General features: G+C 44.4%; 1 protein-coding gene across 1 annotated transcript; it reads right to left on the bottom strand.

The window, feature by feature from the left end:
* Positions 1–2,267: 2,267 nt before the first annotated feature.
* On the bottom strand, positions 2,268–3,737 carry GPR6 (G protein-coupled receptor 6). The gene has a single exon (XM_040552923.1). The coding sequence runs from the start codon at positions 3,735–3,737 to the stop codon at positions 2,751–2,753; it is 987 nt and encodes a 328-aa protein (XP_040408857.1). The 3' UTR covers positions 2,268–2,750.
* Between the last annotated feature and the right edge of the window lie 23,178 nt (positions 3,738–26,915).

The following is a 26,915-nucleotide window of genomic DNA, read 5'->3' as shown; positions in this document are numbered from 1 at the left end:
ATGTGCTGCAATTAAACAAGCCAAACGGTCAAAGCCTCTCTGGTATGGAGGACGATGGCTGAAATACAAATATGGAGAGGCCTGGCAGATTGATTACATCACACTCCCCCAAACCCGCAACGGCAAGCGCCACGTGCTTACAATGGTGGAAGCAACCACCGGATGGCTGGAAACATATCCTGTGCCCCATGCCACCGCCCGGAACACTATCCTGGGCCTTGAAAAGCAAGTCCTGTGGCGACATGGCACCCCAGAAAGAATTGAGTCAGACAATGGGACTCATTTCCGAAACAACCTTATAGACACTTGGGCCAAAGAACATGGTATTGAGTGGGTGTATCACATCCCTTATCATGCACCAGCCTCCGGGAAAGTTGAACGATACAATGGACTGTTAAAGACTACACTGAAAGCAATGGGTGCTGGGACATTCAAAAATTGGGAAACACATCTGGCAAAGGCCACCTGGTTAGTCAATACTAGAGGATCTGCCAACCGAGCTGGACCTGCCCAATCAAACCTGTTACGCACTGTAGAAGGGGATAAAGTTCCTGTAGTGCACGTAAGAAACATGCTGGGTAAGACAGTCTGGGCTACTCCCGCCTCAGGAAAAGGCAAGCCCATTCGTGGGATTGCTTTTGCTCGGGGACCTGGATGCACTTGGTGGGTAATGCAAGAGAATGGGGAGGTCCGGTGTGTACCTCAAGGGGACCTAATACTGGGTGAGAATAGCCCATGAGTTGAATTATAATATGTTAATTATCATATAACACTGTATGTCATCACTACCATGGTTGCTATATATCATAGATGAAAATGGTGATTAATTAGAAGGTATTGGAAAGAGTGTAACCTGAGCATGACATAAATGGTATGGAATAAGGGGTGGATATCTGTCCTGGTTTCAGTTAGGACAGAGTTAATTTTCCTCCTAGTAGCTGGCAGGGTGCTATGTTTTGGATTAGAATGAGAAGAGCGCTGATAACATGCTGATGTTTTAATTGTTGTAGAGCAGTGCTTACACCAAGCCAAGGACTTTTCAGCCTCTCTCTGTCCTGCTAGCGAGCAGGCTAGGGATGCAGCAGAAGCTGGGAGGGGACAGACCCAGGACAGCTGACCCAAACTGGCCAAAGGGGTATTCCATACCATCTGACGTCATGCTGAACAATATATAGGGGTGGCTAGCCGGGGTGGAGGGGGGGCCGGCTGCTCGGGGATAGGCTGGGCATCGGTCAACGGGTGGTGAGCAATTGCATTGTGCATCACTTATTTCGTACACATTATTAGTAGTAATACTATTATTATTATTATTATTGTTGTTATTCTTTTCCCTGTCTTAATAAACTGTCTTTATCTCAACTCACAGGCTTCACTTTCCCGTTTCTCTCCCCCATCCCGGAGAGGGAGGGGGGAGGGTGAGCGAACGGCTGTGTGGTGTTTGACTGCCAGCCGGGCTAAACCACAACAATATATAAGCAGCAACATCACATTTGAAATCTTATGTGAATGTTATTGCTCTAAACAAATCTGTTGCCTGTGAATTTGAACCTGAGTGAAGAAGTGTTTCCAAAATCTGAACAGCATTGACCTCTGATGGGCTCTTTGAAGCCGCTAGCTGTGGGATTATCAGAAAACTGTATACTGCTCTGAGACATGGAGACAGCAAAGATGCACTTAAATGATTTTTCTGCAGCACACAATCAAAAAAAAAAAAAAAGAGGGGGTGGAACAATTCATGTTATCCACAGAACTGTGGGTGATAAGAAAAGTCAATTTATTATGGCATTGTACAGGCTTTTAGGAAAGGAGATTGTTGCCTTTATTTCTTTTACACTCCTCCCACCCCCCAAGCCCCCTGCCTCATGTTAGGTTATAAGAGGAAAAAAAGAGCACAGCTTAGAGTTTGATTTTTCCCCACAGTTTAATAACTTTTAAAAATGGCGTTATCATAAAGGTCTAACTTACAACTTGGAGAAGAAAGCTACTGGAAACCTGGAGAATTATTGTAATTAGCAGCCTATTTGCCTGGACTTTTTGTTTCTTTTTTCGCTGGAGAATAAAAAGGAGTTTGTTCTCTTCTTTGCTCTCTATTTGCCAGAGAGAAAGAAGAGAATAAACAAACAAGCAAACAGAAAGGTTCCTTTCTTGGTGCAATATTTCATCTCCATAGTAAATGATGATCTCTTTAGATGGAATTACCTGGTAAACGTTCAAAAGTAAACAAATGGACTTTGCTTAAATTGAAAATTTTCAAGCTCTCGCATTTCTAAAATCATATGAACACACAAAACTTTTACATCTTAAATGCTTTTATTTGTGTACAAAATGTTATAATTTATCAACATTGTGCAGCAATGTATTGTTACTGACATACATACATACATCTCCTCTCCCCCAAAACACACACACATACTAATACAACACAAAACCCAACTTTCTTTCTCTCTGCCCTTCGGAAAGGCAACACTGTTTTGGCAGGTCAGCAGCTAGAAATAAGGTGCTATAATTGAGTGGTACGGAATGTCTTCACCTTACAAATGTGATGTGAAAATTAATATACAACCACATTTTTTCACAGAACTGAAAATTCCATACCCTGAACACTCTCAAAAATACAAACTTGTATAAAGTGCTAATATTTAAGCATGTTTGCAATGACTTCACGACAAAGTTTGAAGTTTATAACAGGCACTGTAATAATTCACTAAGTAGATTGTCACTTGGTGCAGTACTACAAAGAGAAAAGTCACTCAGACATCGCTTGGGGACCGGGAGCGAAAGGACACTTTAGACTGAAAGCAGCCACAGAAGAGAACCCACATGGACCTCTGAATTTCTTGGTTTCTGTAGGCGTAAATGATAGGATTGATCATGGAGTTGTAGGTAGCAGGTAGAAGTGTGGCGTAAGTGTACACAGAAGGGTAGTCGGGATCCCCGACCACACAGTATATGGCAAAAGGTAGCCAGCTTGCTCCAAAAGTCCCGAGAATTATAGCAAGAGTAGACACTCCCTTTTTGGTAGCAACATAGTGCGATGCAGTCAGAAAATGTTGCTGAAGAGCTATCTGATGGGCATGTCTGCAAACTATTTTACAGATTTCAATGTAGAGATGCAGCATGATGATGAAAATGAGAAAGAAAGAGGCGGACAGCAGAGTCACATTGCTCTTGGTCAAGGGTCTGACAACGCTGCAGGCAGAGCGGTCGTGGAGGCAGTTCCAGCCCAGGACCGGCAGCAGCCCCAGGCAGAGTGACACCCCCCAGGTGCCCACCAGCATGGTGTGGATGCACAGCACTGTCCTCTCTGAGTAGTAGGTAAGGGCGTTGTAGAGGGAGAGGTAGCGATCGACCGTGATGGCCAGCAAGCTACTCACAGAGGCAGCGAAGGAGGCGACGAGGAAGCCCACCGTGAGGAGGCTGACGGTCTCAGAGCGGATCACGTACTGGAAAACAAAGTTGAGGATGAGGCCGAGCCCAGCCAGCAGGTCAGCGGTGGCCAGGCTCCCAACAAGCACGAACATGGGGGTGCGCAGGGTGGGCGAGTAACAGATGATGGCCACCACGATGGCATTCTCGCAGGCGATGGCAGTGCCGGAGACGCACAGCATCACATCCCAGGGGTTGATAGCAGCGGGCGCGGGGGGCCGCGATGCCAACTCCAGCGAGGCGTTGCCACCACGGGCGGGCATCCAGGGGACGGCCGCCAGGCTGTCGTTCAGGGCCGGCTCTGGCTCCATCTCCTCGGGGGCCGCCCGTGCAGGGCAGGGGCAGTGAGCGGCGGCACAGCGGGGCGGGGGACACGCATGCCGGGCGGGGCCGCCTCCTCACCGCTGTGGTCAGCGGCGCTGCCTGCGGGGCTGCAACCGCCCTGTTGGGTTCAATGGGCGCTGTCCATGGTGCTGAAACCGCTGCCCCGTTGGGGTCAATGGGCGCTGTCCATGGTGCTGAAGGCTCTGTCCGCGGTGCTGAAGGGCGCTGCCCGAAGTTTGCCGCTGTGCCGGCCGCCGCCTCCCCCTGTCCTCCCGCTCGCTGCGGCTTCGGCTTTGGCTTTGGCGGGAGCGGGCGGCCGCACCGGGGGCGGGCCGGGCAGCGTTGGGCTGACGTAAGTGGCGGCCCGCCGCCGGGGGCAGGGCCCGAGACACCGGGTCCGCCGCCGGGCTCCGGAGGGGGCGGGGGAAGCGGCCGCCGGAGGAGGGAGAGGCGGGGCGGTGGGCGCGGCTCCGCCGTCGGGGCTGGAGGAGAGAACGGGGGGTGCAGGAGGGCCCCCGGGGGACGGGGAGAGGGGGTCGAGCACGCTCCGGCAGCACCGGGGTCCCGCCGGGCCGGGAGCGGTTCCCTGGCGGCGGGGTGTGCATGGGGGAAGGGGCAGAGAGGGTGTCGGTGGTGCTCCCCGGGGTCGGAGGCTTTTGTTTTCAGAGAGAAAATGAGCTGAGCTCAGTCATACCTCAGCTCCCGCTCTGTTCTCTCGTGAAGGTGCGGAGCAGGCTGCTGAACAACCCCCCAAGCAGGAGAGGGCTCCTCTTAGCATCCCCTCGCGTTTTGCTTGCAGCTCCTTCTTTTTCACTGTCCCGGGGTACGAGTGGCGAGTGCTGCTGCCTGCCCTCAGCCCTGCACTACGAAAGGTTCAGCACAGAACCGGACTGAGGAGGTTTGTGCAGAAGGCATGAGCTGGAGAAGCACGGGAATGAATGCTTGTTGTTACAGCTTGTTTGAGAGAATAACATTCTTCCCCTTTTTCATTCCCCACTAATTCTTTATCAGCATGGTTTTGTGCTCTGAATGCTAGCTGCAGTGTGTTTATGGGAAGAATAGGCTAAGTTTTATGTTTGTACAGCACTTACTATAATGGCTCTGAACCTAGCTGTGAGCTTTGTATACCACTGAATGTAAATGTTTAAAAATAGTACTAGAAATTGCCGTGAAAAAGCGTGTCTCACATTTATCCTCTCAGAAGAATGCCTACTTTAGAGCTAACAGTCTGTTTACCAGTGCAAGCACCCACACTGCTTTCTAAGGTACCTTCTCTAAAGCATATTAATCGATGAAAATGAGTATAGCTGTGTTGTGCCAATCACTACCCAAGCCAGTATCAAACACAGGCAGCAGGTAGTTTCCATCTGCAGCAGAATGGCTTTTGTAGTTATTAAGGGAACAAGCCAAAAGGTACCCAAGTCTGGAAGAACATGTTTGTTCTATAACTGCTGATCAAAAGAATGTGGTAATAGAATTACATCTCAGTTATGGGAACAGCATGTAAGCCATTTAGACACAATTTCAAAAAATTCATTAAATAAAATGTGTTTACTGTCTTCAACAGTCCAAATGAGCAAGACACATAGGCCATGCCACATTAAAGGTGGACACATTTAAAGGGAATTAGAATGTCAGTGTTCATTACATCCATCCTGATCCAAATCCTGAAAGATAAATACTATTATCCAGACAACCTGTGGACACTTTGTATCTCTACAAACAAACCAAGACATTGTGTCCAAGGATTTCTGAAACACTGAATTTCAGATAATTTAGTTTAGAAGGGATTTGTGGGGGTCATTTCTGTGCCATTTCTAAGGGTTTCATTCAGTCAAGTCTAAATATCCTCAAGGAAGATTGCACAGCCTCTCTGGGCAACCTGTGCCAGGGCTTCACCCTCACTATAAAGATTTTTTTTTCCTTTTATCTAATTGGAATTTGCTTCATTGCAACTTGCACACACTGCCTCTTGTCTTGCATAGTGTTCCATATATTCTACCATGCCCACCCAGGCTTTACAACATCATTTACAACTGCAGCAAATTAGATGTAAGAAGGTTTAAGAAGAGTCTACACATCCACATGCCTGTTGCCTTGTATTTTGTTCTGTCTTCAGGACAAGCTGGTTGCTATAGCACTAACACAAGCATCTGCCTATTAGTTATTTACTGAGATGTGATTTATAAATTTGAATTACAAGTCAAAATTATTGGTCAAGCATAATAGGGTATCTCTGAAAGGGAGATTCATATGTCCAGCTTGACTTTGCTCCTTATTGTCAATTGTATTCTGAGTTCTGGCTTTTTAGTCCTGTGTATTTCTCTAGATTTCAGGAAGAGGGTGTTCTTACGGCCTGTGTCAGGTTCTTAGGCACTGTGCTTTGCAAACACTGCTCTGAGTCTGCCCAGCCCAATAACTCACATTTCCAAGTATCAGTTAGGAGGATTAGTGACCAACTCTTCATTTATTAAAACGGTTACATTTCTGTGGTGACTGTGTATATTTCCAGAATAATTGCTAAAGATCTTTTATCTTCTTAGTACAGCTTCTTGCATCAGTCATTCCAACTAAAGGTAAAGCCATCTGGAGTGGTCTTAATTTTAACTGGTTTTGGTGAGAAAAGCATTCAAAGAATAGATAAACCTGGCATAAAACATCTGGGTTTTGAGCCAGGTGTGCTTCTTTACTTAAAACTCCATAAAGTTGCAGCACACAGTCATTCAGGGTAACAGCCTACAGAAAAAGTCCAGAGACAAAATATTTCTTTTCTCCTGTCCCATACACACATGGAAGGTGAGCATGCATTGGGTGTAAATGAGGCCAAGTGGGGTTCTCCACCTGGTTGCTCCGGCAGCCATGTTCATTTAACACGGCAACATCGGGAGCAGTGGAGAGAGGAGCCTGGCCAGACCTTCCACACTACCATCAAGATGTTTTCATCTTGGCTTCCTTCTGAGACTGGATCCACAGATATCATGGAATAATTTAAAAATAAAAAGCTGTGGTTCAACAGTACATGCCTAAGCAGAATGTATAATATAGCTAAGGAATTACCTTAGCAAATTTCTGAAAATTAAACAGCAATAAAATTAAAAAGTTGCTGAAATAAATGACCTAAAAATCTTTGCTTGAATTCTTCCATCTGTTCTGAAAGCTGAGCAACATTGCAGTGTAATTTTAATATGTGATTACTTAATTTCAGTTAACTATGGATTATTTTGATAGCTGGTATTCTTTAATGATTAATAAGTAGGCTGACTAAATGTTAAGTATTATTAAATGTGCTTTACATAGCATGAGTTGGAACAAAAAAAGCACTTCAAAAATTTATCTTTCCAATAACATGCTGAAAATATTTAAGAGTCATTTTTCTTCTGGCAACATAAAGAAACCTTAAAATAAAAGAGGGAGGAGGGGAAGAAAGAGTGGGGATAACACAGATGGTGAGCTAAGCAGTGCTGACATTTCAGAGCTTTCTATGCAGCTGGTGCAAAAAGATGTTTTAAACACTTAGGAATCCATTTAGGCACCTCTTCAAGTTTATCATTTTCCCGACTTGGTAAACTCAGCCGCATCACCTAGTGTCACTGATGACCACTTCCTCATTAGCATTGCTCCCAGCTGACTGTTTGGATTTAGACAGATGTCCACCTGCAAACATACTGCATTACAAAAGCTACTGATGAAATAAACCTCAGAGGGATTCAGGTGCCATTTAGAATCTAAATTGTATCCTACGCAGTCCCATTTCTCCACCACACATCATGTTTCCCATGCAGTTCTTGACCATGCTTCTTGCTGAGCATGCACCGTGCCTTCAGTCCTTTTTGACCAGGTTTCAGCTGCTCATCTGCTTGGGCTCTTACACAGATAATGTCCAGAAAAGTCAGTCTGCTAGCATGTCTTTAAAACTGCTTTTACTTGCACAGTAATGTTATACATGAGCACAGAAATGCAACTGTTACACTTTTTCTAGCACATGCTTGGGATGAAAAAAATCCCATCTTACTATGTTGCATTTACAAAATTGCATTTCTCAAATGGATTTTATGGGTACTTTAGAAAGTACTACTACAGCTTGTTCAGTCTCTGAATTGCTAGCAGAAAGTAAAGGGACAAATGTCATGTATGCGAGTGAAATAATTAGTGTAGTAAGTGCCTAATTTCAGGAACGAATTCAGACTGAAACTTTGGTTGAAGCCTGTAGAATTTTTGAACTACCATGCGTTTCTTTTTCATTGAGAAGAAAATATAACTGTGGATATGTGCAGAAAAATAGACAGAAGCAGAGCTAACACTGTTAGGAGATTTCATTTATGGCTCTCAAAGGGCTTTACAACAATTTAAAGCTAAATAAAGAGAGGTCAACCTGTGACAGCAGTAGTGTCCTGGAAGCATCGTAAATCCCCACTGAAGTTTCCAGGAAGAAAAAATATTAATCTCTTAAATTTACTCTTCAACAAGTTAGTCTCCAGTTTAAGACACTGTCACAGAGGGTTAGAAATGGTGGTTTTAAGATCTAGGTAGCACTGGAGGAAAAGAGAAAGGTCAGACTTATGAATTCTCATTAATTCTTCCCAATGGACACTTTCTTGAAGCTCTGAAAGTTCTCAAACAAACATGACTGTCAAATATCTCTTGACTTTTTTCTTTATTTTATATGAGCTGTACACATGTTGAAAGCTCACAAATTCACTTTCTGTTTTATCTTGGACAGAGGGTAAACACTGCAGTAGAAAAGGTCTCTCTCACTCATTCCTACTTCTGTGAGCGCACCAGGTGAGGTTCTGCCTGCAAACCCCCTTGTATCCTGCGGTATGATCCCCCCCAGCCTCCCCTCTCCCTGCCCCACCAGTTTTTGCAGCTGCTGGTTCTTCCTGTAGCTGGTGGTGGCACAGTCCCGGGCTGTGCACCCTTCTCCTCCTGCCCGCTGCCTCTTCAGACATGATGAGGTTTTGTGCCAGCTTTGAGCTCTCAAGTTTAGGCAAGTAGGACCTCTCCTCTCCTGGAAGACACTTTGGAGTGCTCACCACCCGGAGACATCATTTATTTGGGGGACAGAGGGGTGCTTGGGCAATCGTATAATCTTTTGGGACCCAGTAAATATGAAAGCATTCTTTCTGACACATCTGTCAGTCTACCTTCATTGGCCAGCCAGGCTAAGGTTTTCAGAGGAGCTGGCTTAGCTTCCAAAGGAATAACATTTTGAAGCAACACATGGATGCTTAAAGTGCTGCACACAGGTCTGTATCTAGACCATTAGGAAAGGCATGGTTGTTGCTTACCTTTATTAAAAAAGATAGCCTCTGGTCCACTCTGTTTATTTCTGCAGATTAGTGATGAGTATACTAAAGCCAAATACACATATTTTGCAACTTTTCTTCCACTGCACTCGATGATACATCTAGCAATGAATAACCTTTGTTGCAGATGATTTCTTTCCATCATCAGAACAAACACAGTGGGGAAGGAATTTTTTTCATTGTTTTCATTCTTTTAAACTTTTCCAGAAACTTTCTTCCCAAGTTTTTAGATGGCTTCAAACCAGCCTTTAAATTGTTGAGGGGCTTTTCTACACATCTAAGTGAGGAAGTCGTGAGTTTAGCTAAACAATGTCTGTCTGTAACTTTGTGAAAAGAAGATGCAATTTTATCTCACTAAAATATGTGTTGTTTTGCATGTTCCTATAAATTCCTGATTAGTTACTACGCAGAAGGGTGTATATATTTTTCCATTAAAATTAATAATAAGTTTGGGAACAATTTTCCAGATACTAGAATGCAATCTAAAAATAAATTTCATTGTGGTAAAAGCAATGTGCCCATCTTCCCCTATATAGATCTTCAGAGAAATTGCTCTTTCAGAAATTGCTAGAAGACAGTCCCATTGTCAGCAGCCTGCAATTTCCCCGCCTGCAGGCCAGAATCAGCTCTGTGGGCTAGTCTCTATAAAGGATTTGGGAAACAAAAGCGAGGTGCGTGCCCCCAACAAAATAGGAAAAAATATATTTCTAAGCCAGAAATCCACCTGCTGAGGATCCATTGCATGAGTAAAGCTCAGAATAGGATCCAAACTGAAAAAGGACTAAGCTCAGCATGAACTTTGACCTTTGTGGAGCTGGTCAGAGAGATACACCGAGGGAGGTAGTGATGTCTCAATACAGAAGAGACCTCTGACTGAGCAGGAGCTGCATCAGAACTAACTCCCCCCAAATGGTAGCAATGTCCTTGCTTTTAAAGACCCGAGCCTTATTCATCCATTTTTACTTTATTTTTCTAAAGCTAGATGAGAATGTTTGGCCACCTCTGAATGTTTAACTAGCTCTGTATGTTTGACCCTCTGTGTACTCACCTACTGACTAAACTATTCCCTCTGGAAATGGAGACGGAGGTCCAGTTCCCCTACTCCACAACTCCCAGACAAATAAACTACTACACACCCTACAAATATTTGGACCAACAACTGCATGACATTAAATAATTCGTGTATGTAATATAGAACAACACTTTGAGATGGAACTAAAATCCACACCTTCCCTCATCTTATGAGGCTGCAGGCATGCTCTCTTCTATGTGTGTGCCCTGGCCCATCTCCACACAGCCTCAATACAAAATCAGCCATACTAAAGCTATTCCTGCCAGACGGGTGTCCAATCTGCCCTTAAAAGCCTTCAGTGACAGATTTGCCTCACCTCCATAGGATCAACCAAACTCCCAAACTGCAACGTTATAGCCAAGAAACACTGGATGGGTTTGACTCACTAAACTGTACAAAACCATAGACTTTGTAGAAGACTGTGTACTAAAAAGACTCCAAAGAAAACATAGGATCTTGGATTTTAGTGACAGGAAAATGGGTGCAGAGCTGCTGAAGAGAAGTGGTGGGGCACGGTGGTGGGGCAGAGAGAAAGCTCCCTGCTGGCCAGTGGGAATTGTTGTTCTGGGTGCTTGGCCTGGGATTTGGGCATCACAGGCACAGATCCATACATCCCAGTCCAATGTATCATATGTCAAATTAGACATTACTTAGAGATATTAATGACTCATGTTTAAACCAGTATTATATATGATTTTATGTTTCATGCTCTACCTATTTTATTTGACTTTTCCAAATATGAATATAGTTTTATATTTCTTTAAAGAAATACAGCTTCTTATGTCTTTATATGCCTGCTTGGCAACACTTAGCAAAGACATTTCTTCTGAGAGAACAAATTAAAGCAACTTCAAAACAAGTCTGTTATTGCTCAGCAGCCTGGGTCCCTGCCAGCAAGAAACAAGCTGATGATTATTTAGCTGAGGCAGTAAAGGAGAACTGTAAATTCTCAACAAGTGTTGATTTTTTTTGTGTTTTTTTTTTTTTTTTGGTTTGTTGGTGGTGTCAGCTTTAATATAGAAGTAAGTCAAACATACAGGTGACAAGGTTGAAGTTCCTAACATCACAGGGTGCTTACAGGGCAGAGCTTAGGGGCCTGGATGGCTGCATTTCCCAAGGCAGCAGGAATGACTGGGAAAAATCCATAGTCAGAGCAACGCTCAGGAGTGAGCATGCACTCAGTTGGCTTGGCAAACACAGTGACAGAGTCCTACTGTGGCAATATCTATATGCCTTCACTGAAAAAAAAAACAACCAACCAACCAAACAAAAAAACCAACAACCTTATACTGATATAGATCACAAATTTTCCAGGAAGAAGGATGACTGCTTAATCCCTGTATCCCTGCAGAGGGGCCTATTTCCTGAGATGACCCCAAGAATGACTTTTTTTACCATATGCTATTAGGGGTCAGATTTTATTGTTATTTCCAAAAATGTCTATATGATGGCAAAATGAGTTTGAAACACAGTGCTGTAATATAGAGAGCTTTAAAATAAAATTATGGGTTGAGTCACTAGCTAGAAGTTCACCAGAGAGAGAGAGAGAGAGAGAGAGAGAGAGAGAGAGAGAAAATGTAGAGAGTTGAAAGAAACAATGTGTTCTGGAGAGGCAGGGAAGGGCCAAAATGCAAGGTGAGCATCAATACTTTACTATTCTCTTCATATATGTGCTAATTGGTAGCATCTACTTTTTATCTAATCAAGGAAGTGTGAATATGTGCCATAAAAAGTACAAATCAGTTGCTTCCTGTTATCACCACAAAGACAGCAGTGTGGTAGGGAGCTGCTCCTCCGGCACCTCTTCTTGGGAACACCTGAGCATGGGGCAGCCTCCCCAAGAGACTGCTCCCCTCGTGGAGATTACCAATGCAACCAGGAGAAAATATAGCAAACCTCACCTGCAGCCAGTGGTAAAAATTGACTCTGAGTGTCTAAAAATAACAAGAAGTCCTTTTTATAATCCAGAAATTGCTATATTCAGCAAGAGATGATTTGATGGTAAATTACATTCTGACAAAGAAGAGTTAATCACTGACCTAAAAATTAGCTGTTGCCTAGGTACCCCTGGTCAGGCTCTGTTGACATTTATGTTGTGCAAACAGAATGCAATACCAACCAGTCGTATGTATATTTAGGGCTTTAAAATGGCCAGTTTTCCAAAAGGTAAAACAATGACTGGGAACATAAATTTACTGGTGGAGATGTTGACTCTACCTGGATATCATTCAGTTGTGTTCTGTGGGTGACCTTGAGGATTCAGCTCTAAAAATATTGTAAAAAATCTCAAAAAACAAAACAAAACAAAACAAAAAAACAACCCTCCACAACATATTTCGTTGGGGAGAAACCATCCTGGTTAAAGGAAAATGCGAAGGCAGCTCTCTCAGTGAGTGTGACATACTGAAAACTACCTGATGTGGGTAGCATGGTTTCTCAGAAGATAGATCCTTTTTTTTTTTTTTTCCGTTTTGGTGAGATTAGACAGATAAAGACCCCTATGCAGAAAAACACACTTGGATTTCATACACTTGAATTTCTCCAAAGCTTTTGACCTCATACTGCTGATGTTAAATATTTGTGTGATGTAGTGTTAACCAGGCACAGCGTGGAGGGGTGAAAATGAGACTCGCTGTCAGATGGCAGCAAGTAGTGCAGATGGGCGCAAAGGGAGAGTCAAGACTCTTGTTGTCACTGATTTTAACACTGTTATTGTTATTATTTTTTGAATCATCTAATATTAACAACAAAGAAAACGATAAGAAAAAATCAAAACCACAACTGGTAAAGTTCAGAGGTAGCACAAAGATTAGTGATGTTGTAACGAGCAAGAAGACAAAGTACTGCTCTAGGAGGAGAGGGATCATCTGGTTGAAAGGTTGCAAGGTAATAAAACGCACTTCAATTACAATTAAAGGCTAAGTGAGCCATTTGGGAGCAACTCACAGAAGCTCAGCCTAGAGGGGGAAGCCTCGTCTATGGAAGCTGCAACTCAGAGGAATGGGGAGTCACCACAGATAGCCACACGTTTAAGCTACGGAGTACTGATTGTTTGTTAAAATGGAAATTAGCAGTCATTTTAAAGATGCATGATAAGCCAGGCTCTGAGGAGCATGGAGGAATGGGTAGGGTTAAATCGTACAATTGCATTGGGGTGGAGGGTCTTTCCAGCTCTTGAATTCCCTGGAGATCCTCAAAAATCACCTGGACATGGTCCTGGGCAAGCAGCTCCAGGTGTCCCTGCTTTTACGGGGGGTTGGAGCAGATGGCCTCCAGAGGTCCCTGCCCACCTCATCCTTTCTGTGATTCTCAGTTACTTCACACCTTTCCCACCAGGCTCTGCAATGCCTTCAGCAATGCCACAAGATGCTCATACAGCTGCATTTCTGCATTAGGGCAATGGTCTTCAGCCCTCATGCTTTAATGTTTAAGCTGCTTGCCAGCAAACTTTTTTCTTTTTTTTTTTTTTACCTCCAGAACAGTCTTAATTTTTTTTTTTTTTATTTTTATTTTTTGCTGCTCAGCTGGCTTAATTTTATTTTTGCTTTGTTATTACTATAATTATTATTGAGGTGCCAGCTGTGTCCACTGAGATGACCTAGTGGTCACCTATGGTCCCCTGTGGTGGACTAGCTGATTGCAAGGGGGGTGTGGTTTCTGTGCAGGGATCACCTCCCTGCGTCAATCCCCTGCCGTTACCAGGGGGTAGCTGACACCAGGAATTAATTGCATTTTATGGGGTCTGTGAACGGATGACTGCTTGCTTGCCAATTGCCTGCAAGTAACAAAATGCACAAGTTCCTCCAGCTCAGTCCCCTGTGTGCCCTCATCATTTTGAATACTATGATACATCCCAACCAGATCACACCCTGCCTGCAGCTCCCCCCAAGCACAAGGCAGACAGAAACATGGCAGAGCTGCTCCTTTGTGCACAGTAGTCCTTCATTCACGTTACTTCTGCGTTTACTCACGAAGCATGCTTCCTAGAGGTTTGCAATGCAAGGATCTTTGTGGGTGTAAAGAGATCAGCAAACCCAAAGTGGAGCAAAATGTGACTTTGAAAAGCAAGTGATAAATAATATGTTTTGCAATGGGTCCAATAGGTCAATTACACTTCTCTTCTTTTAAGCTGTTGACCTGATTTTATTCTATGAATATATGTTTATAAATAGCTAATTACTTAAACACAGCTCAGGCTTCCAAGGGGACACTTGACAAGTTCATCATTTTCCACTTGCTTCCCTAAAAACACTTCCCTAAAAACTCTTCTGAGCACACCAGCCAGCACTGTACCAACGTGCTGGGGCATGAACAGGTGGAGCAGGGAGAATACCTCCAACCAAATTTGTCCCCACAAATACCCCGAAGCTGGTGTCCCAGCTCCACCTATGGCTGCCTGCCTGCCAGTGCGGTGGCACAGGGGGCTGCTTACTTCTCACCGGTTGCACCGTGCTCAGATTTGGGCTGGAAATTAAAATAAAGGGGAAAAAAATGTAAAAAGGCGTATGTCCTCATGACCATACTCTTTGGGCCACATTGCCTCCAAAAGGGCTCCCATCAGCGAAGGTGGCTGGTTGTATGGCCTCCACCCAGCCTGGGGATGTAGATGTGGGAGCAACCAGAGACCAGAAGCCTCCTGCCAGCTGTCCCCAGCCTGAAGCAACAGCGTTTCTTTGGGATCCTTGGCCACCCTGCAAGCTTCTGCTCCTCAGAGAGTTTGGGGGGGCCTGTTTTTTCTCCCCTACCTTGATGAACCCTTGTTACAGAGATGTGTCCAAAGGGCACAGGCTTTGCGTCATGCTCCTGACGCCCTCCTCGCCTGCCCTGGAAACCAGCCCGAGCTGCAAGCTTGCGTGCCAGGCAGGGACTTCACATCTCAGATGTGAACACTGCTTAGTCTGCAAGCTGCTCCGGGCCACTTTTTCCACAATCTGCTTTGAAAAAGAAAATGTGTGCATGATAATCTGCTCCCGTGGAAGTGTTACTGTCTACCTCTGTTGCATACAATCAGTGTGGAAATGTGTGTTACCATAACAACAAGAAGAATTAATTTAATCATGTTATTAGGCCCTATTTATATGCACACACACTCATAAAGGAAAAAGAACAGGTCCTGCTCTTCAAGAAGACCCCTGTGAGGTCTTAATCATATGCATGAGTTTCATCATGACCACCAGCCCCTGATTTTCACCTTAGAGGTGCAAAAGCCAAAACCAGTAAGCCAGAACAAATTCAGCACCACAGCACCAGAGCAGCACATTCCTATGCTTTGGCAGCACTGCAGTGGGGAGCGGGAAGACACCAGAGGGAAGCTGGAGGAGACCCCAACCCATGGCATGCTGTACACACACGGGGGATTCACAACATGTTCTCCTTTCTCTGTCTTGCTCTTGAAGGATGCTGAGCTCTGGACTCCTTAGTGTTTTGTCTACTTCATCCCACTGCTGGCGTCTTTTGGACAACTTTTGTCTCATCAAACAACTCATCAACTGCACGTTGGAGATTTCCATAAGACCCAAACCACTTACTTCTTCTTTATTGCCCTTCTGCTATTCCCCATCTGAGTTAGCCAAAAAGGCTTCAGGTGGAGCCCAGCCTCTTTCCACATGTTAAAACACCGATACTATACCTTAAATATCTCATAAGGATCCATTCAGTGCTGTCAAGAACAGCACCACTTACTCTCAGGAATCACCCTCTGGGCAAATTATTTAGTAGCTTTGGTATCTAAACTAAATTGTTCAAGAAACCTTGTTGTGAATTCCTAGCAGGAGTCAAAAGACATAATAAACAGCTCCTTTATCATTGAAGTAGCCATCCAAAAATGACACTCACCAGCCTTTTGACATTTAAAATGCTAACGTAGATGAGTTTCTGTTTATTATCTCAGGGAATGAAAATGTTTATTTTAAAATGTCCAGAAAGTCAGAAGAGTTCACCTCTTGTTAAAGAGATTTTGTAGACCATCAAGAGCAGACATCTTTCTAAATTATTTTGCACTCTTGTCATTTTTAGTTAATTTGCCTGAAAACACCCAGTGCAATTCTAGAGATGAAATTAACCGCATGCGGGGGGGGGGGGGCTTGTTTTATGGGCATGGTCTGCACTCGAGCTTTCAGGAGCTGCTGGGCACGCATGTGTGACCACAGGCATGCACCAAAATCAATCACAAGCATTTTCTTTTGTGTGGCACTGCTAGACTCAGTGTTTTCTTTAGTAGCTATCACAGTTACTTCATGAGCTGATTTGACATTAATAAGCTTGGGGTTTGATTTGCAGGACACAGTCTCACAGACAGGTTTTTCCTGGGTGGGGAAAACAGAGGACTGATGCTCACCATCCCCAGGGGAAGGGACAGGCTGGGAACAGAGACGTGGGGATGCAGATGTCCTGTGGATACTTCACTGGGCTTTCTGCAAGGCATTGTCCCTGAGCGGGGCAGCAAGGCTGCCCTGGAAAGGGAGCTGCAAATCCTGACTCAGAAGCACATGAGAAAACCCAGCCTGTCCGAGCCACTGCTCGTGAGAACCAGGAGACAAGATGCTGAGGCAGAAAAGAAGGGGCCATCTCCACCAAAGCAGCTGATACAAATCTGGCTTTATTTTGGTCACTTCCCCAACATACTGTTATCTCTTTTGTCCTGTCTAAATTGAGATTTAATACTTGGAATGCATCCACGCTCCAAAAATATCCAGATACAGAGAGAAAAACACTGGATGAGTCACCAAAAATCCAAGCTGAAGAGTTTGAGAATGCATTTTAATTATGCATAGCAATAATTTAATGCTACCTGCAATGCCTTTAATTACATGGCCATTTATTTTTAGCACCAAAATGCAACAAAATAGACGTTCATTTACTTTGGAGTACTTGACTATGTTAGTAAGTACAGCACTGAAAAGGGAGACCAAGGTGTAACCATAATGACACAGATTATGACATTATCTTTCACAAATGCAGTTAGGCTTCACAAGGTCACAGATGGGACACCTGGAAAACCAAAACGATTATTCTGAAGAGGTTGCTGTGCTGAAAGGACAGCCAGATTTGAGTACCTAGGTGCTCAGAAATGCACTCTGGTTCCCACACTGATTAATAAGAGCACCATACAGGGAAGAGGCAAAACTGCTGGGTGTTAAAAAGCTGTTTGCAAGTCACTTTTAAAAAAACAGCCCTGGTCATGCCTATTTCCAAAAATCTACTTTTGAACCCGATGGCTTAGCAAATAATCATCTCATATCAAATATCCCTTTCAAAACCTTGATGCTGGAACATGTGGTGCTGATATGGCTCAATATAAACACTTAAATAAAGTTTATTATTTCCAGGTCTGTGGGAAAAAAAATGCAGCAATAGGACAGCTGTGTTCGAAAGATGCTGAACAAACTTATTAAATGCTGATTCTGGTCATTTGATCCCTGCTCTTAGATTTCCCCCAGGAGAAACCTTGCCCCATCCTGCTGCAGGCACCCCACTCTCTGCTTATAGCATGAGTACGAGCCTGAAGCACCCAGATTTGAAACACATTTACATAACTCAGAGAAATCAGGCTATTGTGGTCCAGCCTCTCCCTTCAGTGCAGGAAATGATAAACTGCTTGATCCCACTAGGAAAGAAAAAAAAAAAAAAGAAAAGAAGTCCTGGTGTTGTGTATTCACTGCAGTCAGAAGCAGCTGCAGAGTTTTTTTCATGTTCCTGTCATTTCAAGCTATTGGTATAAACTGCACATTGTATGAAACGCCACTGAGGTCTGCACGTGGCAGTGCTCTTGTCTCTCTAGCTGGGAAATCATCCCCACAAACACGTGCGTGGTGTACATGGAGTCCAGCATGGGCCAAACACAGCTGCTGGGTGGCCTGGGCATTTGTTGTGATGGCCAGACAGTAAGATTGCCTTCTTCCATCTCAACAATATTCAAGGCAGAGCATAGAGAAAAGGAGGTACCCACTCACCTGGCAGCCAGCCCTGCTGTCTGTGGCGTTCGGATGGGTTGTGGACTTCTCAATAACCACCTCAAGTTACCCTCTGTCAGTTCGTACCATAACTCTTTCTTTACCTACCCTATGAGCAACCTGTGAGGCTATACAGTGTTTTCAGACATCACCACAGTCTGCTAAATATATGCCGAACAGACACTGCCTCCATTGGAATCAGGGTAATTGCTAGGATGTAAAGATGGCCTGGGGAGCATAGAGGTGATAGCAGTCACCCTCCAATTAAAAATAAATAAATAAATAAATAAATAAATAAAATTGTTTATACTGAAGAACATAGCTGAGCTCCTTCACTCCCAGCACTTGGTGGCAGCAGGAAGAGGGGGTGGGCTCGACCCATCGAGCTGTCAGGTGCTCCGGCCCTCCATCAGCAAAGCATTTAGGCACATGCTTGCTCACAAGTATTTCAGTATTGTCGTTGACAGAAAGCCGGAGCAGACAGCTTGACACTAAGCCCTAAGGATCCTAATCAAGGCTAAACAACGCGTGTGAGATCTTAAAATGCTGTTATTTCTTCCCAGCAATGATACAAGAATTGCCCAAATGAACAAAGTTGTCCTATTGAATGACTGAGTTTTTCTGGGACACAGAAAAACAGTGACTTACCCAGTTTGGGTTATAATTATACTGAAGGGTGGACCATGCTTCCTCTATAGCAGACAGCAATATACGTTGAAGATTTGGCATGAAAACAACAGCTCTAAATTTCTTGCTGTCCTGACATGAAAAATTATAGCAATCAAAACCAGTGTCCTGGAAATCATCAGGAAACATCCTGGTGGTCACTGCTGCCTCTGTTGCCACTGAGAATCAAAGCTGGAAATACAACTACATGCCTGGAAGTGTTTCGTAAGTGTGCACGATTTCTGGTGTATATTTCAGAGCAAAATGCTAATGCATAGGGGCTGTGATGGGTTGAATGCTCTGGTAATTATTATGCCTCTGTGCACCATATATGACAGATGATGGATAAGGTGTCACAGCATAAAGACTCTAAATTAAGCACATTTTCATACAATCATAGAATCACAGAATGGTTTGGGTTGGAAGGGACCTTAAAGACCATCCAGTTCCAACCCCCTGCCATGGGCAGGGACACCTCCCACCAGACCAGGTTGCCCAAAGCCCCATCCAGCCTGGCCTTGAACACTTCCAGGGATGGGGCATCCACAGCTTCTATGGGCAGCCTGTGCCAGTGCCTCACCACCCTCTGAGTAAAGGATTTTCTTCCAAATATCTAATCTAAATCTACCCTCTTTTCATTTAAAGTCATTCCCCCTTGTCCTGTCACTGCACTCCCTGACAAAGAATCCCTCCCCAGCTTTCCTGTAGGCCCCCTTTAGGCATTGGAAGGCCTCTAAAAGGTCTCCCTGCAGCCTTCTCTTCTCCAGGCTGAACAACCCCAACTCCCTCACCCTGTCCTCATAGTAGAGGTGCTCCAGCTCCTTGATCATCCTCGGGGCACTCCTCTGGACTTGTTCTAATCCTTCCATGTCCTTCTTGTGCTGGGGGCCCCAGAGCTGAATGCAGCCCTCCAGGTGTGGTCTCACAAGAGCAGAGCGGAGGGGGACAATCACCTCCCTCACCCTGCTGGCCATGCTGTTTTGATGCAGCCCAGGGTACTGTTGGCTTTCTGGGCTGCAAGCGCACATTGCTGGCTCATGTGGAGCTTCTCATCAACCAACACCCCCAGGTCCCTCTCATCAGGGCTGTTCTCAGTTTTCAGCTCAAAATAAGTGAAAGGTAAGCCAAACCATTCAAAATGCAAAACGAATGCAAGCCTGTGCTTTCCTATTGAGTAACATTAAAAAGAAAATGTCATTTCTGTCATTAACTTTTGATGATTCATACTTAACCTGGGCTATTTCATACTGGGTTTTACTGACATTTTCCACAATGGCCTTTGTCTGGTTCTGGCTAGGCCAACAGTGCCTGTATTCCTTGAAACTAATTGTTAAACTATCGACCAGACACTATTTTCACTGTGATTTCTAAGTCACTAGAAGTCAATTTATCTAAGAAGACTGGCCTTCAGCAATAATGGGACTAACTCCATTTCAGAGAAATACACTCCCTCTTTTTCAGAAGTTAATGATTTTCTTCTCAGATCAATGTATAGTTTATTGAGCTCACTGGTTTGAGAGAAAGTGAAGTTCTTTATTGCTTAAGCAGAAAGTTATTTCATGCCTGATAAGGCTGAGCCTCGACTCTTTCAGCTCAAAAAACTGTCCCTCCAGTGTTCCTGTTAGGGGTCAGGTGGGATAAAATAAGAAAAAATAAGATAGGGAGAACAATTACACCCCAGTCCCAGCAGAACATGAAGTAAATGAAGTATTCTCCAGACTTGGTGCCTTGTGCCAGAGGATATCAGAAAAACATCTACTTCATGCTCTCTTTGTGGACGGCTGGTGCAGAAGGTCACAACTTGCAGCACCGTGGGTTGCTGTGTGGTCTGAAGCAGTGGGAATGGAGGCCATGACTCCACTCGCTCAGTTCTGGTCACTTAAACAGCAGGCCAAAATTGCCTGGTCAACTGGGAGAGAATACGAGCAGAAGCACAGAGCAAAGGCTGAGGTGTCTGCAAGAGAAGCAACAGGTGGGACTTGGCCCATGTCTAACTCCACACACACCACATACCTCCTGGCCCTTGCAGGACCCTACGCAGTAACCCAGGGCATGCAGAACTCATCAGCTTCCTTGTACATATGTGCATTAATCCCCTCCCACAGACAGAGTCTTTGTACAGTGGCCATCAAGCTGGGGTTTCCGTGTGGCTGGGAGCACAGTAAAATGTTATTTATTTCACAGTAAAGTGCTCCTCATTTTGACCAACACTGTTGCAGGCTTGATGCTGTGTAACAACCATTAGCATGAAAGGCAGCTTTCAGGTAGCTGCTCTGTAAGTGTGCACAGATCAGAATCCGTATTTTATACCAGGAGACTTTATTTATTTTTTCTAAGTCACTCACAGTCTCTTTGCAACAACATGTAAGCACTTACATAGATTTTTTTTTCCATATGCCAAACTACTATTTACAAATGTGGAAACCGATGCAAAAGGATTTAACCCATCCCTGCAAATCATCCAGCATCAGCACTGGGAACCAGAGCGAAGACTCTCAAGTCCTAGCCCACAGCCATCGCTGGACCACACCGTGTCTGGCAGGAATCCCACCTACTTATCACTGACATTGAAGCCTCCGTGTTGCCCACTGGTACTAAAACGAAACACTAGCAGAGCATCCAAGAGTTACTAGAATGCTCAATAGATCAATATGTAAACAGTGCAGGATTCATTTCATTCCCTGTGAAATGCAGTCACCTGCGGACACAGCACTGAGACTCTGAGCAATGGCTTTTGCTTCCTTTTGTTTCCTACACTGCTTTTCTTCTCATTCTGTAACAACGCCCAGAAATGACTGCTTTGTTGTCTAGCCACCTTGCTCTGTCCACAGGTGACCATCACAAAGTCATTGTTTTCAGATGTCGAGGTAGGAACCAGGTGGAAAACAGAAGTGCACAGAGAGCAATCACCAGAGAGCCTGGGATCTGGCCAGGAAAGAGACCGTTTATTTTACAAAGATCTTAGGGAAATTGATTTTGTTGGTTGTGCTTTCTAGAGCACTAAGTAAATGGAAGACAGGATTCACAATGTATCTTTTCAGTTATTCTTACCTAAAATATATTGAAAAATCAATGCTTTCACAGCAGGCAAGAGACGTCTATAGTTCTGGAGATTTCCAGGGTGTTGCTGGAATGATGCCCCTGGTTAAACAATAACCTTGCTGCTGCTCCTCAAAGCAGTGCTGCTGGACAACATGAGGAAAGTACTACACACATACAGTATTACATAATTCTACCAACGTTTTAGAAGTCTTTTATGCTAACATTTTAGGGTTTGATGTTATTCTTATTGAACTCAAAGCAATATTCCCACAATGCTCAATGTGAGAAAGAGCTGGACCTAGATGTCAATGTCCTTAAAAATGAATTTTTATCTATGAACCAAAAATGAAATTACTCTTGTACTTTCCCACTACTATCCTTTTTCTGAAGATGAAGCTCCATGGTAGTCTTTGTAGCTGAAGCAACAGGCAGCCCCCTTCATGTTAGTGTCATTTCACATGAAGGATACTCTGTCAGGACTGAACTGCGAGCAACAGCTTTTAAGCACATTAAAGTGAGTAGCAAATTTCCAGAAAACCCTTGCGGTTACTGGAAGAATATCTGAGACGGAGTCTGTGGAGCGTGGCATGCCTACAGAAGTAAGCTACTGTAAAAGAGAGGAGGAAGAAAGGAAGGAGGGAGAGAGAACGTGAGTGTGAGGAGGTTTTCCAGCCACGTGGGCAAAAAGCACACAGTCAGCAAAGAGGAGTGCTGCAGCCTTCAGCTGGGATTCAAAGAACAAGTGCTACAGAGAGCCCGTCAAGAGTGTGTGCTATGGCACTGTGAAGCAAGCTAAGAATGAGGATATAAAACCCTGGGACCAATTCTCAGCATGGATGAAAAATGAAAACTTCCCACTTATGATCCATTCCATATACGTTTTGAGTTACAACAGGTCAATGTGCAAAATGATGCTGAGACAGTGGAAAAGTGTCTAAAGCCACAGCACTTAGAGGAAGAGTACTGGAAAAGCTGTTTCTGCCAGCAAAAAGAAAGGAACTAAGAAATAGAGAAATGTGTGTTCATTATGTCCAAATATTAAAGCCTTGTGATTTCTTTATAGGGGTGCTTGTGATTGTTCCATAGTTAGAAGGGGAAAAACATATTGAGCTTATGAAGAGGCCACTTACAGTGAGGATATATATATATGTATTGAAGATTTACAGACGGATATAATAATTAGCTCAAGTTAAATGGTTCCTTTGAAAAAAAATCATACTGTACCAAACTCTTTGTAGTGTTGATGGTGTTTTGATGATGTTTTTGTTTTGTACTGGAAAAGCATCTTCCAATGGAAGATAAAAGCATTCAACATCAGGGGATTCTGTAGAGAGACAGAATCACAGAATGGTTTGAGTTGAAAGGGACCTTAAAGACCATCTACTTCCTACCCCCTACCATGGGCAGGGACACCTCCCACTGGACCAGGTTGCCCAAAACCCCATCCAACCTGGCCTTGAACACTTCCAGGGATGGGGCATCACTTTCAAGGATGGGGAAAAAAGTTGTGCTCTTTAAAATCACCTCCCATCTCCTGCTGTTATTGACCCACAACCCAACACGAGCTGCTGTTGCACTGAAAGTACCCGTCTCCACCGTCTGTGCTCATGCAGACACAACAATGCTTAGTCTGAAGTATGTTCATGCAGTTAAGAAGAAGAAGAACGGATTTTGTGACCATTTCTCATCTTCTGGAACACCAGGCACGTGGGCCCACCTCCTGATGCATGGGGGTGACCATGTGTTGATGATTTCAGGTGGCAGTATGAGAAAGCAGAGACATTTGCAGAAGACAAGTCTTTGATGAAATTACAGGAAGAGAACAGCTGTTTTACATTTATGTCTTCTAGGGCTTTTTCTAAATAGCCTGTTCTCTTACAAGAACGTAATGAAGTGTCCCTAAAATGATACTTCAGGACTGCACCTGGAGCACTCAGGCCAAGCTGCAATTTGAGTCAGTCACAACCTTTGAGAACGTGGAAAGGGTCTTAACTGCCTTTATTACCTGCAGCCTCTATTTCTGCCAAAGTTAATGGCAAAATCACTGAGCCTCTGCTGAGGAAAAGAAAAAATTAAACAGAAGGAAAATATATGGGGAAATACACTGAGACATCTAGTTCCAAGTCAGCTCAAATCTGCAGCCCAGAAATGACAATGAATAAGCAAACTAATGCCTACAGGAAGAATCAGAAAGAAATGCATCCTTGACTAAACTTCCCTGCTTCACATCTGCAACTACAGAGCTGAGAAGGTGAAGGGCAATCCTGTGAACCCTCAGAGCAGGTATGGTGGCCTGGACCCATGATACCAGAGATATGGAGACGAATTTACAACATCAGCAACGATGAAAAGATGGCTGTGAATTGGAAGTTGTAAAAAAATAAAATGTAAAAAGCCCATCTAAGAAAAACTGATCCAATAAGATATTTGTGCTATCCACAGTATGCTCTACATCCAGCATTTAATAAATGGGAGCATGGAGCAGGCATGTAGTGATGATTAAAACAGATGAAGAGATTCAGTGATCTGTCAGGCACACACAGCATTAAACACCCAAAAGCAGGACATGCTAGGTAGATGAGAGGTCACACAGCATTTACATGGCAGAGAAATGAAGATTCTCCAGTTGTGACCAATTATTTCTGATGAAAATCGAAGGTAGACTTGTCTTCAGGCCATGGACGCTTTCCTGTGCTGGTGGCAAAGTGATGCTCCCACACAAGTGAGGGGCTTGTGCTCAGAGGCTGCAGGGAAAACTAACACACTATTCAAACTCAGTCTTTGAAGGTTCCACTCATCTCATGAGTGGGAAGTGTATGGGTCTCTGGATTCTCTAAGGGTATAAATGTTACTGGAAAAAGCCATTTCATAACATAATGTTCATCTGAAACCCAAGCCAACACAGCAGAAGGAGAACCTGCTGTCAGCAGGCAGAGGGGAAGCTGAGCCAAGCTCTGTGAGTCTCAGGGGGGTCAGGGAGAGCTGGTACCTGGACAAGGCTGTTGGCATGGGTAGAGAAGCAACCCCCACCCATCAGCAATGAAAACACATTTTTGGTTCAAGACTCTGGTCACTGACTAGCTCTGCTGACCCTGAGCAGCCCAATTTTTTGCACTGTCTGGTAATACATCACAAGTGCCACGTACTCCTGGCAATGTGGGGTTGCCCTGACGTGTCATGTGCCCTTATTTTAGAGAGGTGCTGTTCCAGAGGTGTGCCTACCTGTGTCTGGAGTGGCTGAGCCTCAGTGGTAGCCCTGTGCCACCCTGCTTGCATACAACAGCCCGCTCTGAGGCCATCGCACAGGGCCAGCTGGAGATGCTTGTTAATGAGGACTGCGGTACGCCCAGCGTGACAAATGTGACCGTTGGAAATTCAAATCAGGCTCGGCACATGTATCTCCCAAACGACTGCTGTGACTCCTGTCAGAGTTCATGAGGATGCTGGGCATGTCTCAACTGCAGAGCCGTACTCTCTGTGAGCAGTACACGTGCTGTGGCCCAGCAAGGCCTCGGCCCCACGTGGGCCCGTGCGTGGTGGGCCCATGCTCGCGCGCTCAGCTGGGGCTCCGCAAGGCTTTGTACCGCCAGCCTGCCCGCTTGCCTGACAACGTGAAAGCAGACGGTGCACTTGTATACTAGCTCATGTATGGCTAGTCACTCAGTGCCTTTCTGCAGCTCCTAGCAACTGAATTATGGCCTTCCCAGCTGCTCTTCCTTGTGCATCGTCTTGGTCGTTCAGCACACCTCGCTGAGGTCCAGCCCAGACAGCTCTGGCTCTTCCCTTGTCTGCCCTTTTTCCTTTTCCTCTTGCCTTACTGGGATGCACACTAACTCTTGCTCACCCCTGGTGTGAAGCCCACTGTAAAGGACTGCTAACTCCTTAAAATCCTGCCTCTGATACGAAAGGTTTCACTGAGTTCACAGAATCACAGAATCACAGAACTGTAGGAGTTGGAAGGGACCTCAAGAGATCATCGGGTCCAACCCCCCTCCCAAAGCAGGTTTCCTAGAGCAGGTTGCCCAGGTAGGCATCCATATGGGCCTTGAATACCTCCAGAGAAGGAGACTTCACAACCTCCCTGGGCAGCCTGTTCCAGTGCTCCGCCACCCTCACCGTGAGGAAATTCTTTTGCATGTTGGTGTGGAACTTCTTGTGCTCCATTTTGTGGCCATTGCCCCTTGTCCTGTCCCCACAAACCACTGAAAAGAGGTTGGCCAAATCCCTCTGTCTCCCACACTTCAGGTATTTGTAAACATTGATAAGATCCCCTCTCAAAGTTGTCCCTCTCTTGATGAGCAGGAGCTCATAATCCCACAAAACAACTTTCTGTGGAGGGGAGAAGGAAAACAAGAATTCCCAAGTGAGCCTTCAGCTTCACAGCCATGACTTGTGAACATCCTGAGTCTGTTATCCAATAATTTGAACATGAAAAAACCTGGGAAGAGAGCGGCACAGAACATTTATTGCTGCTATGGGAGGAGCTATTACAGGATTTCTGGTCTGTGGAGAATGTATGCACACAATGAGATGCGTTTAAGTTTGATTGAGAGTAGAAATCTTACTCTTTTCCTTGGTTTCTTCTTTTTCTTTTCCTTTCTCCTCATATGATGTACATTGTATTTCCAGAGAAGTATGGAGAAAAATAAAAAAAAATAAAAAAAATTTAAAAAGTGACTCATTGACGTCAACTCTGAATACATTAGTAATAAAACAAGCAAAGCAAAGTATTAGTAGTACAGATTAGACCAAAAAAAAAAAAAAGTAAAGTGCATATACTGCTCTCTTAGCATCTTTATCATGCTATTAGAACAATTCTGAGTAATGTTTTTACCACAGTAAATTATTACCTTGAGCCACCTGAATCAGAAATCCCTGGAAAAGTGGACAGAGTCTGTCTGGAACATTGGATGCCGTCAGATGCCACAGACTGGTGACATAAAGAAACAGGTCTACTCCCAGACCTTCCTGTCCAGCATCCTGAGGTGGTGCTGTGTATGTGTAGCCCAACCAGCTGCTATATACCTACCGATGGGACCTACCTTCAAAATGTGCATGGTCACACTACTTTCCATAGGCATCACCGGTGGTTTCAGTGCAATTTAGGAACTTTGTTCTCTCAGTTTA

The sequence above is a fragment of the Cygnus olor genome, chromosome 3 (assembly GCF_009769625.2).
Source record: "Cygnus olor isolate bCygOlo1 chromosome 3, bCygOlo1.pri.v2, whole genome shotgun sequence".
Taxonomy (NCBI): domain Eukaryota; kingdom Metazoa; phylum Chordata; class Aves; order Anseriformes; family Anatidae; genus Cygnus; species Cygnus olor.
This window is presented reverse-complemented; position numbering and strand designations above follow the sequence as displayed.

Bases quoted from the DNA above. Each gene is read 5' to 3' on its own strand.
- GPR6 (XM_040552923.1), bottom strand. From the start codon at position 3,737: ATGGAGCCAGAGCCGGCCCTGAACGACAGCCTGGCGGCCGTCCCCTGG.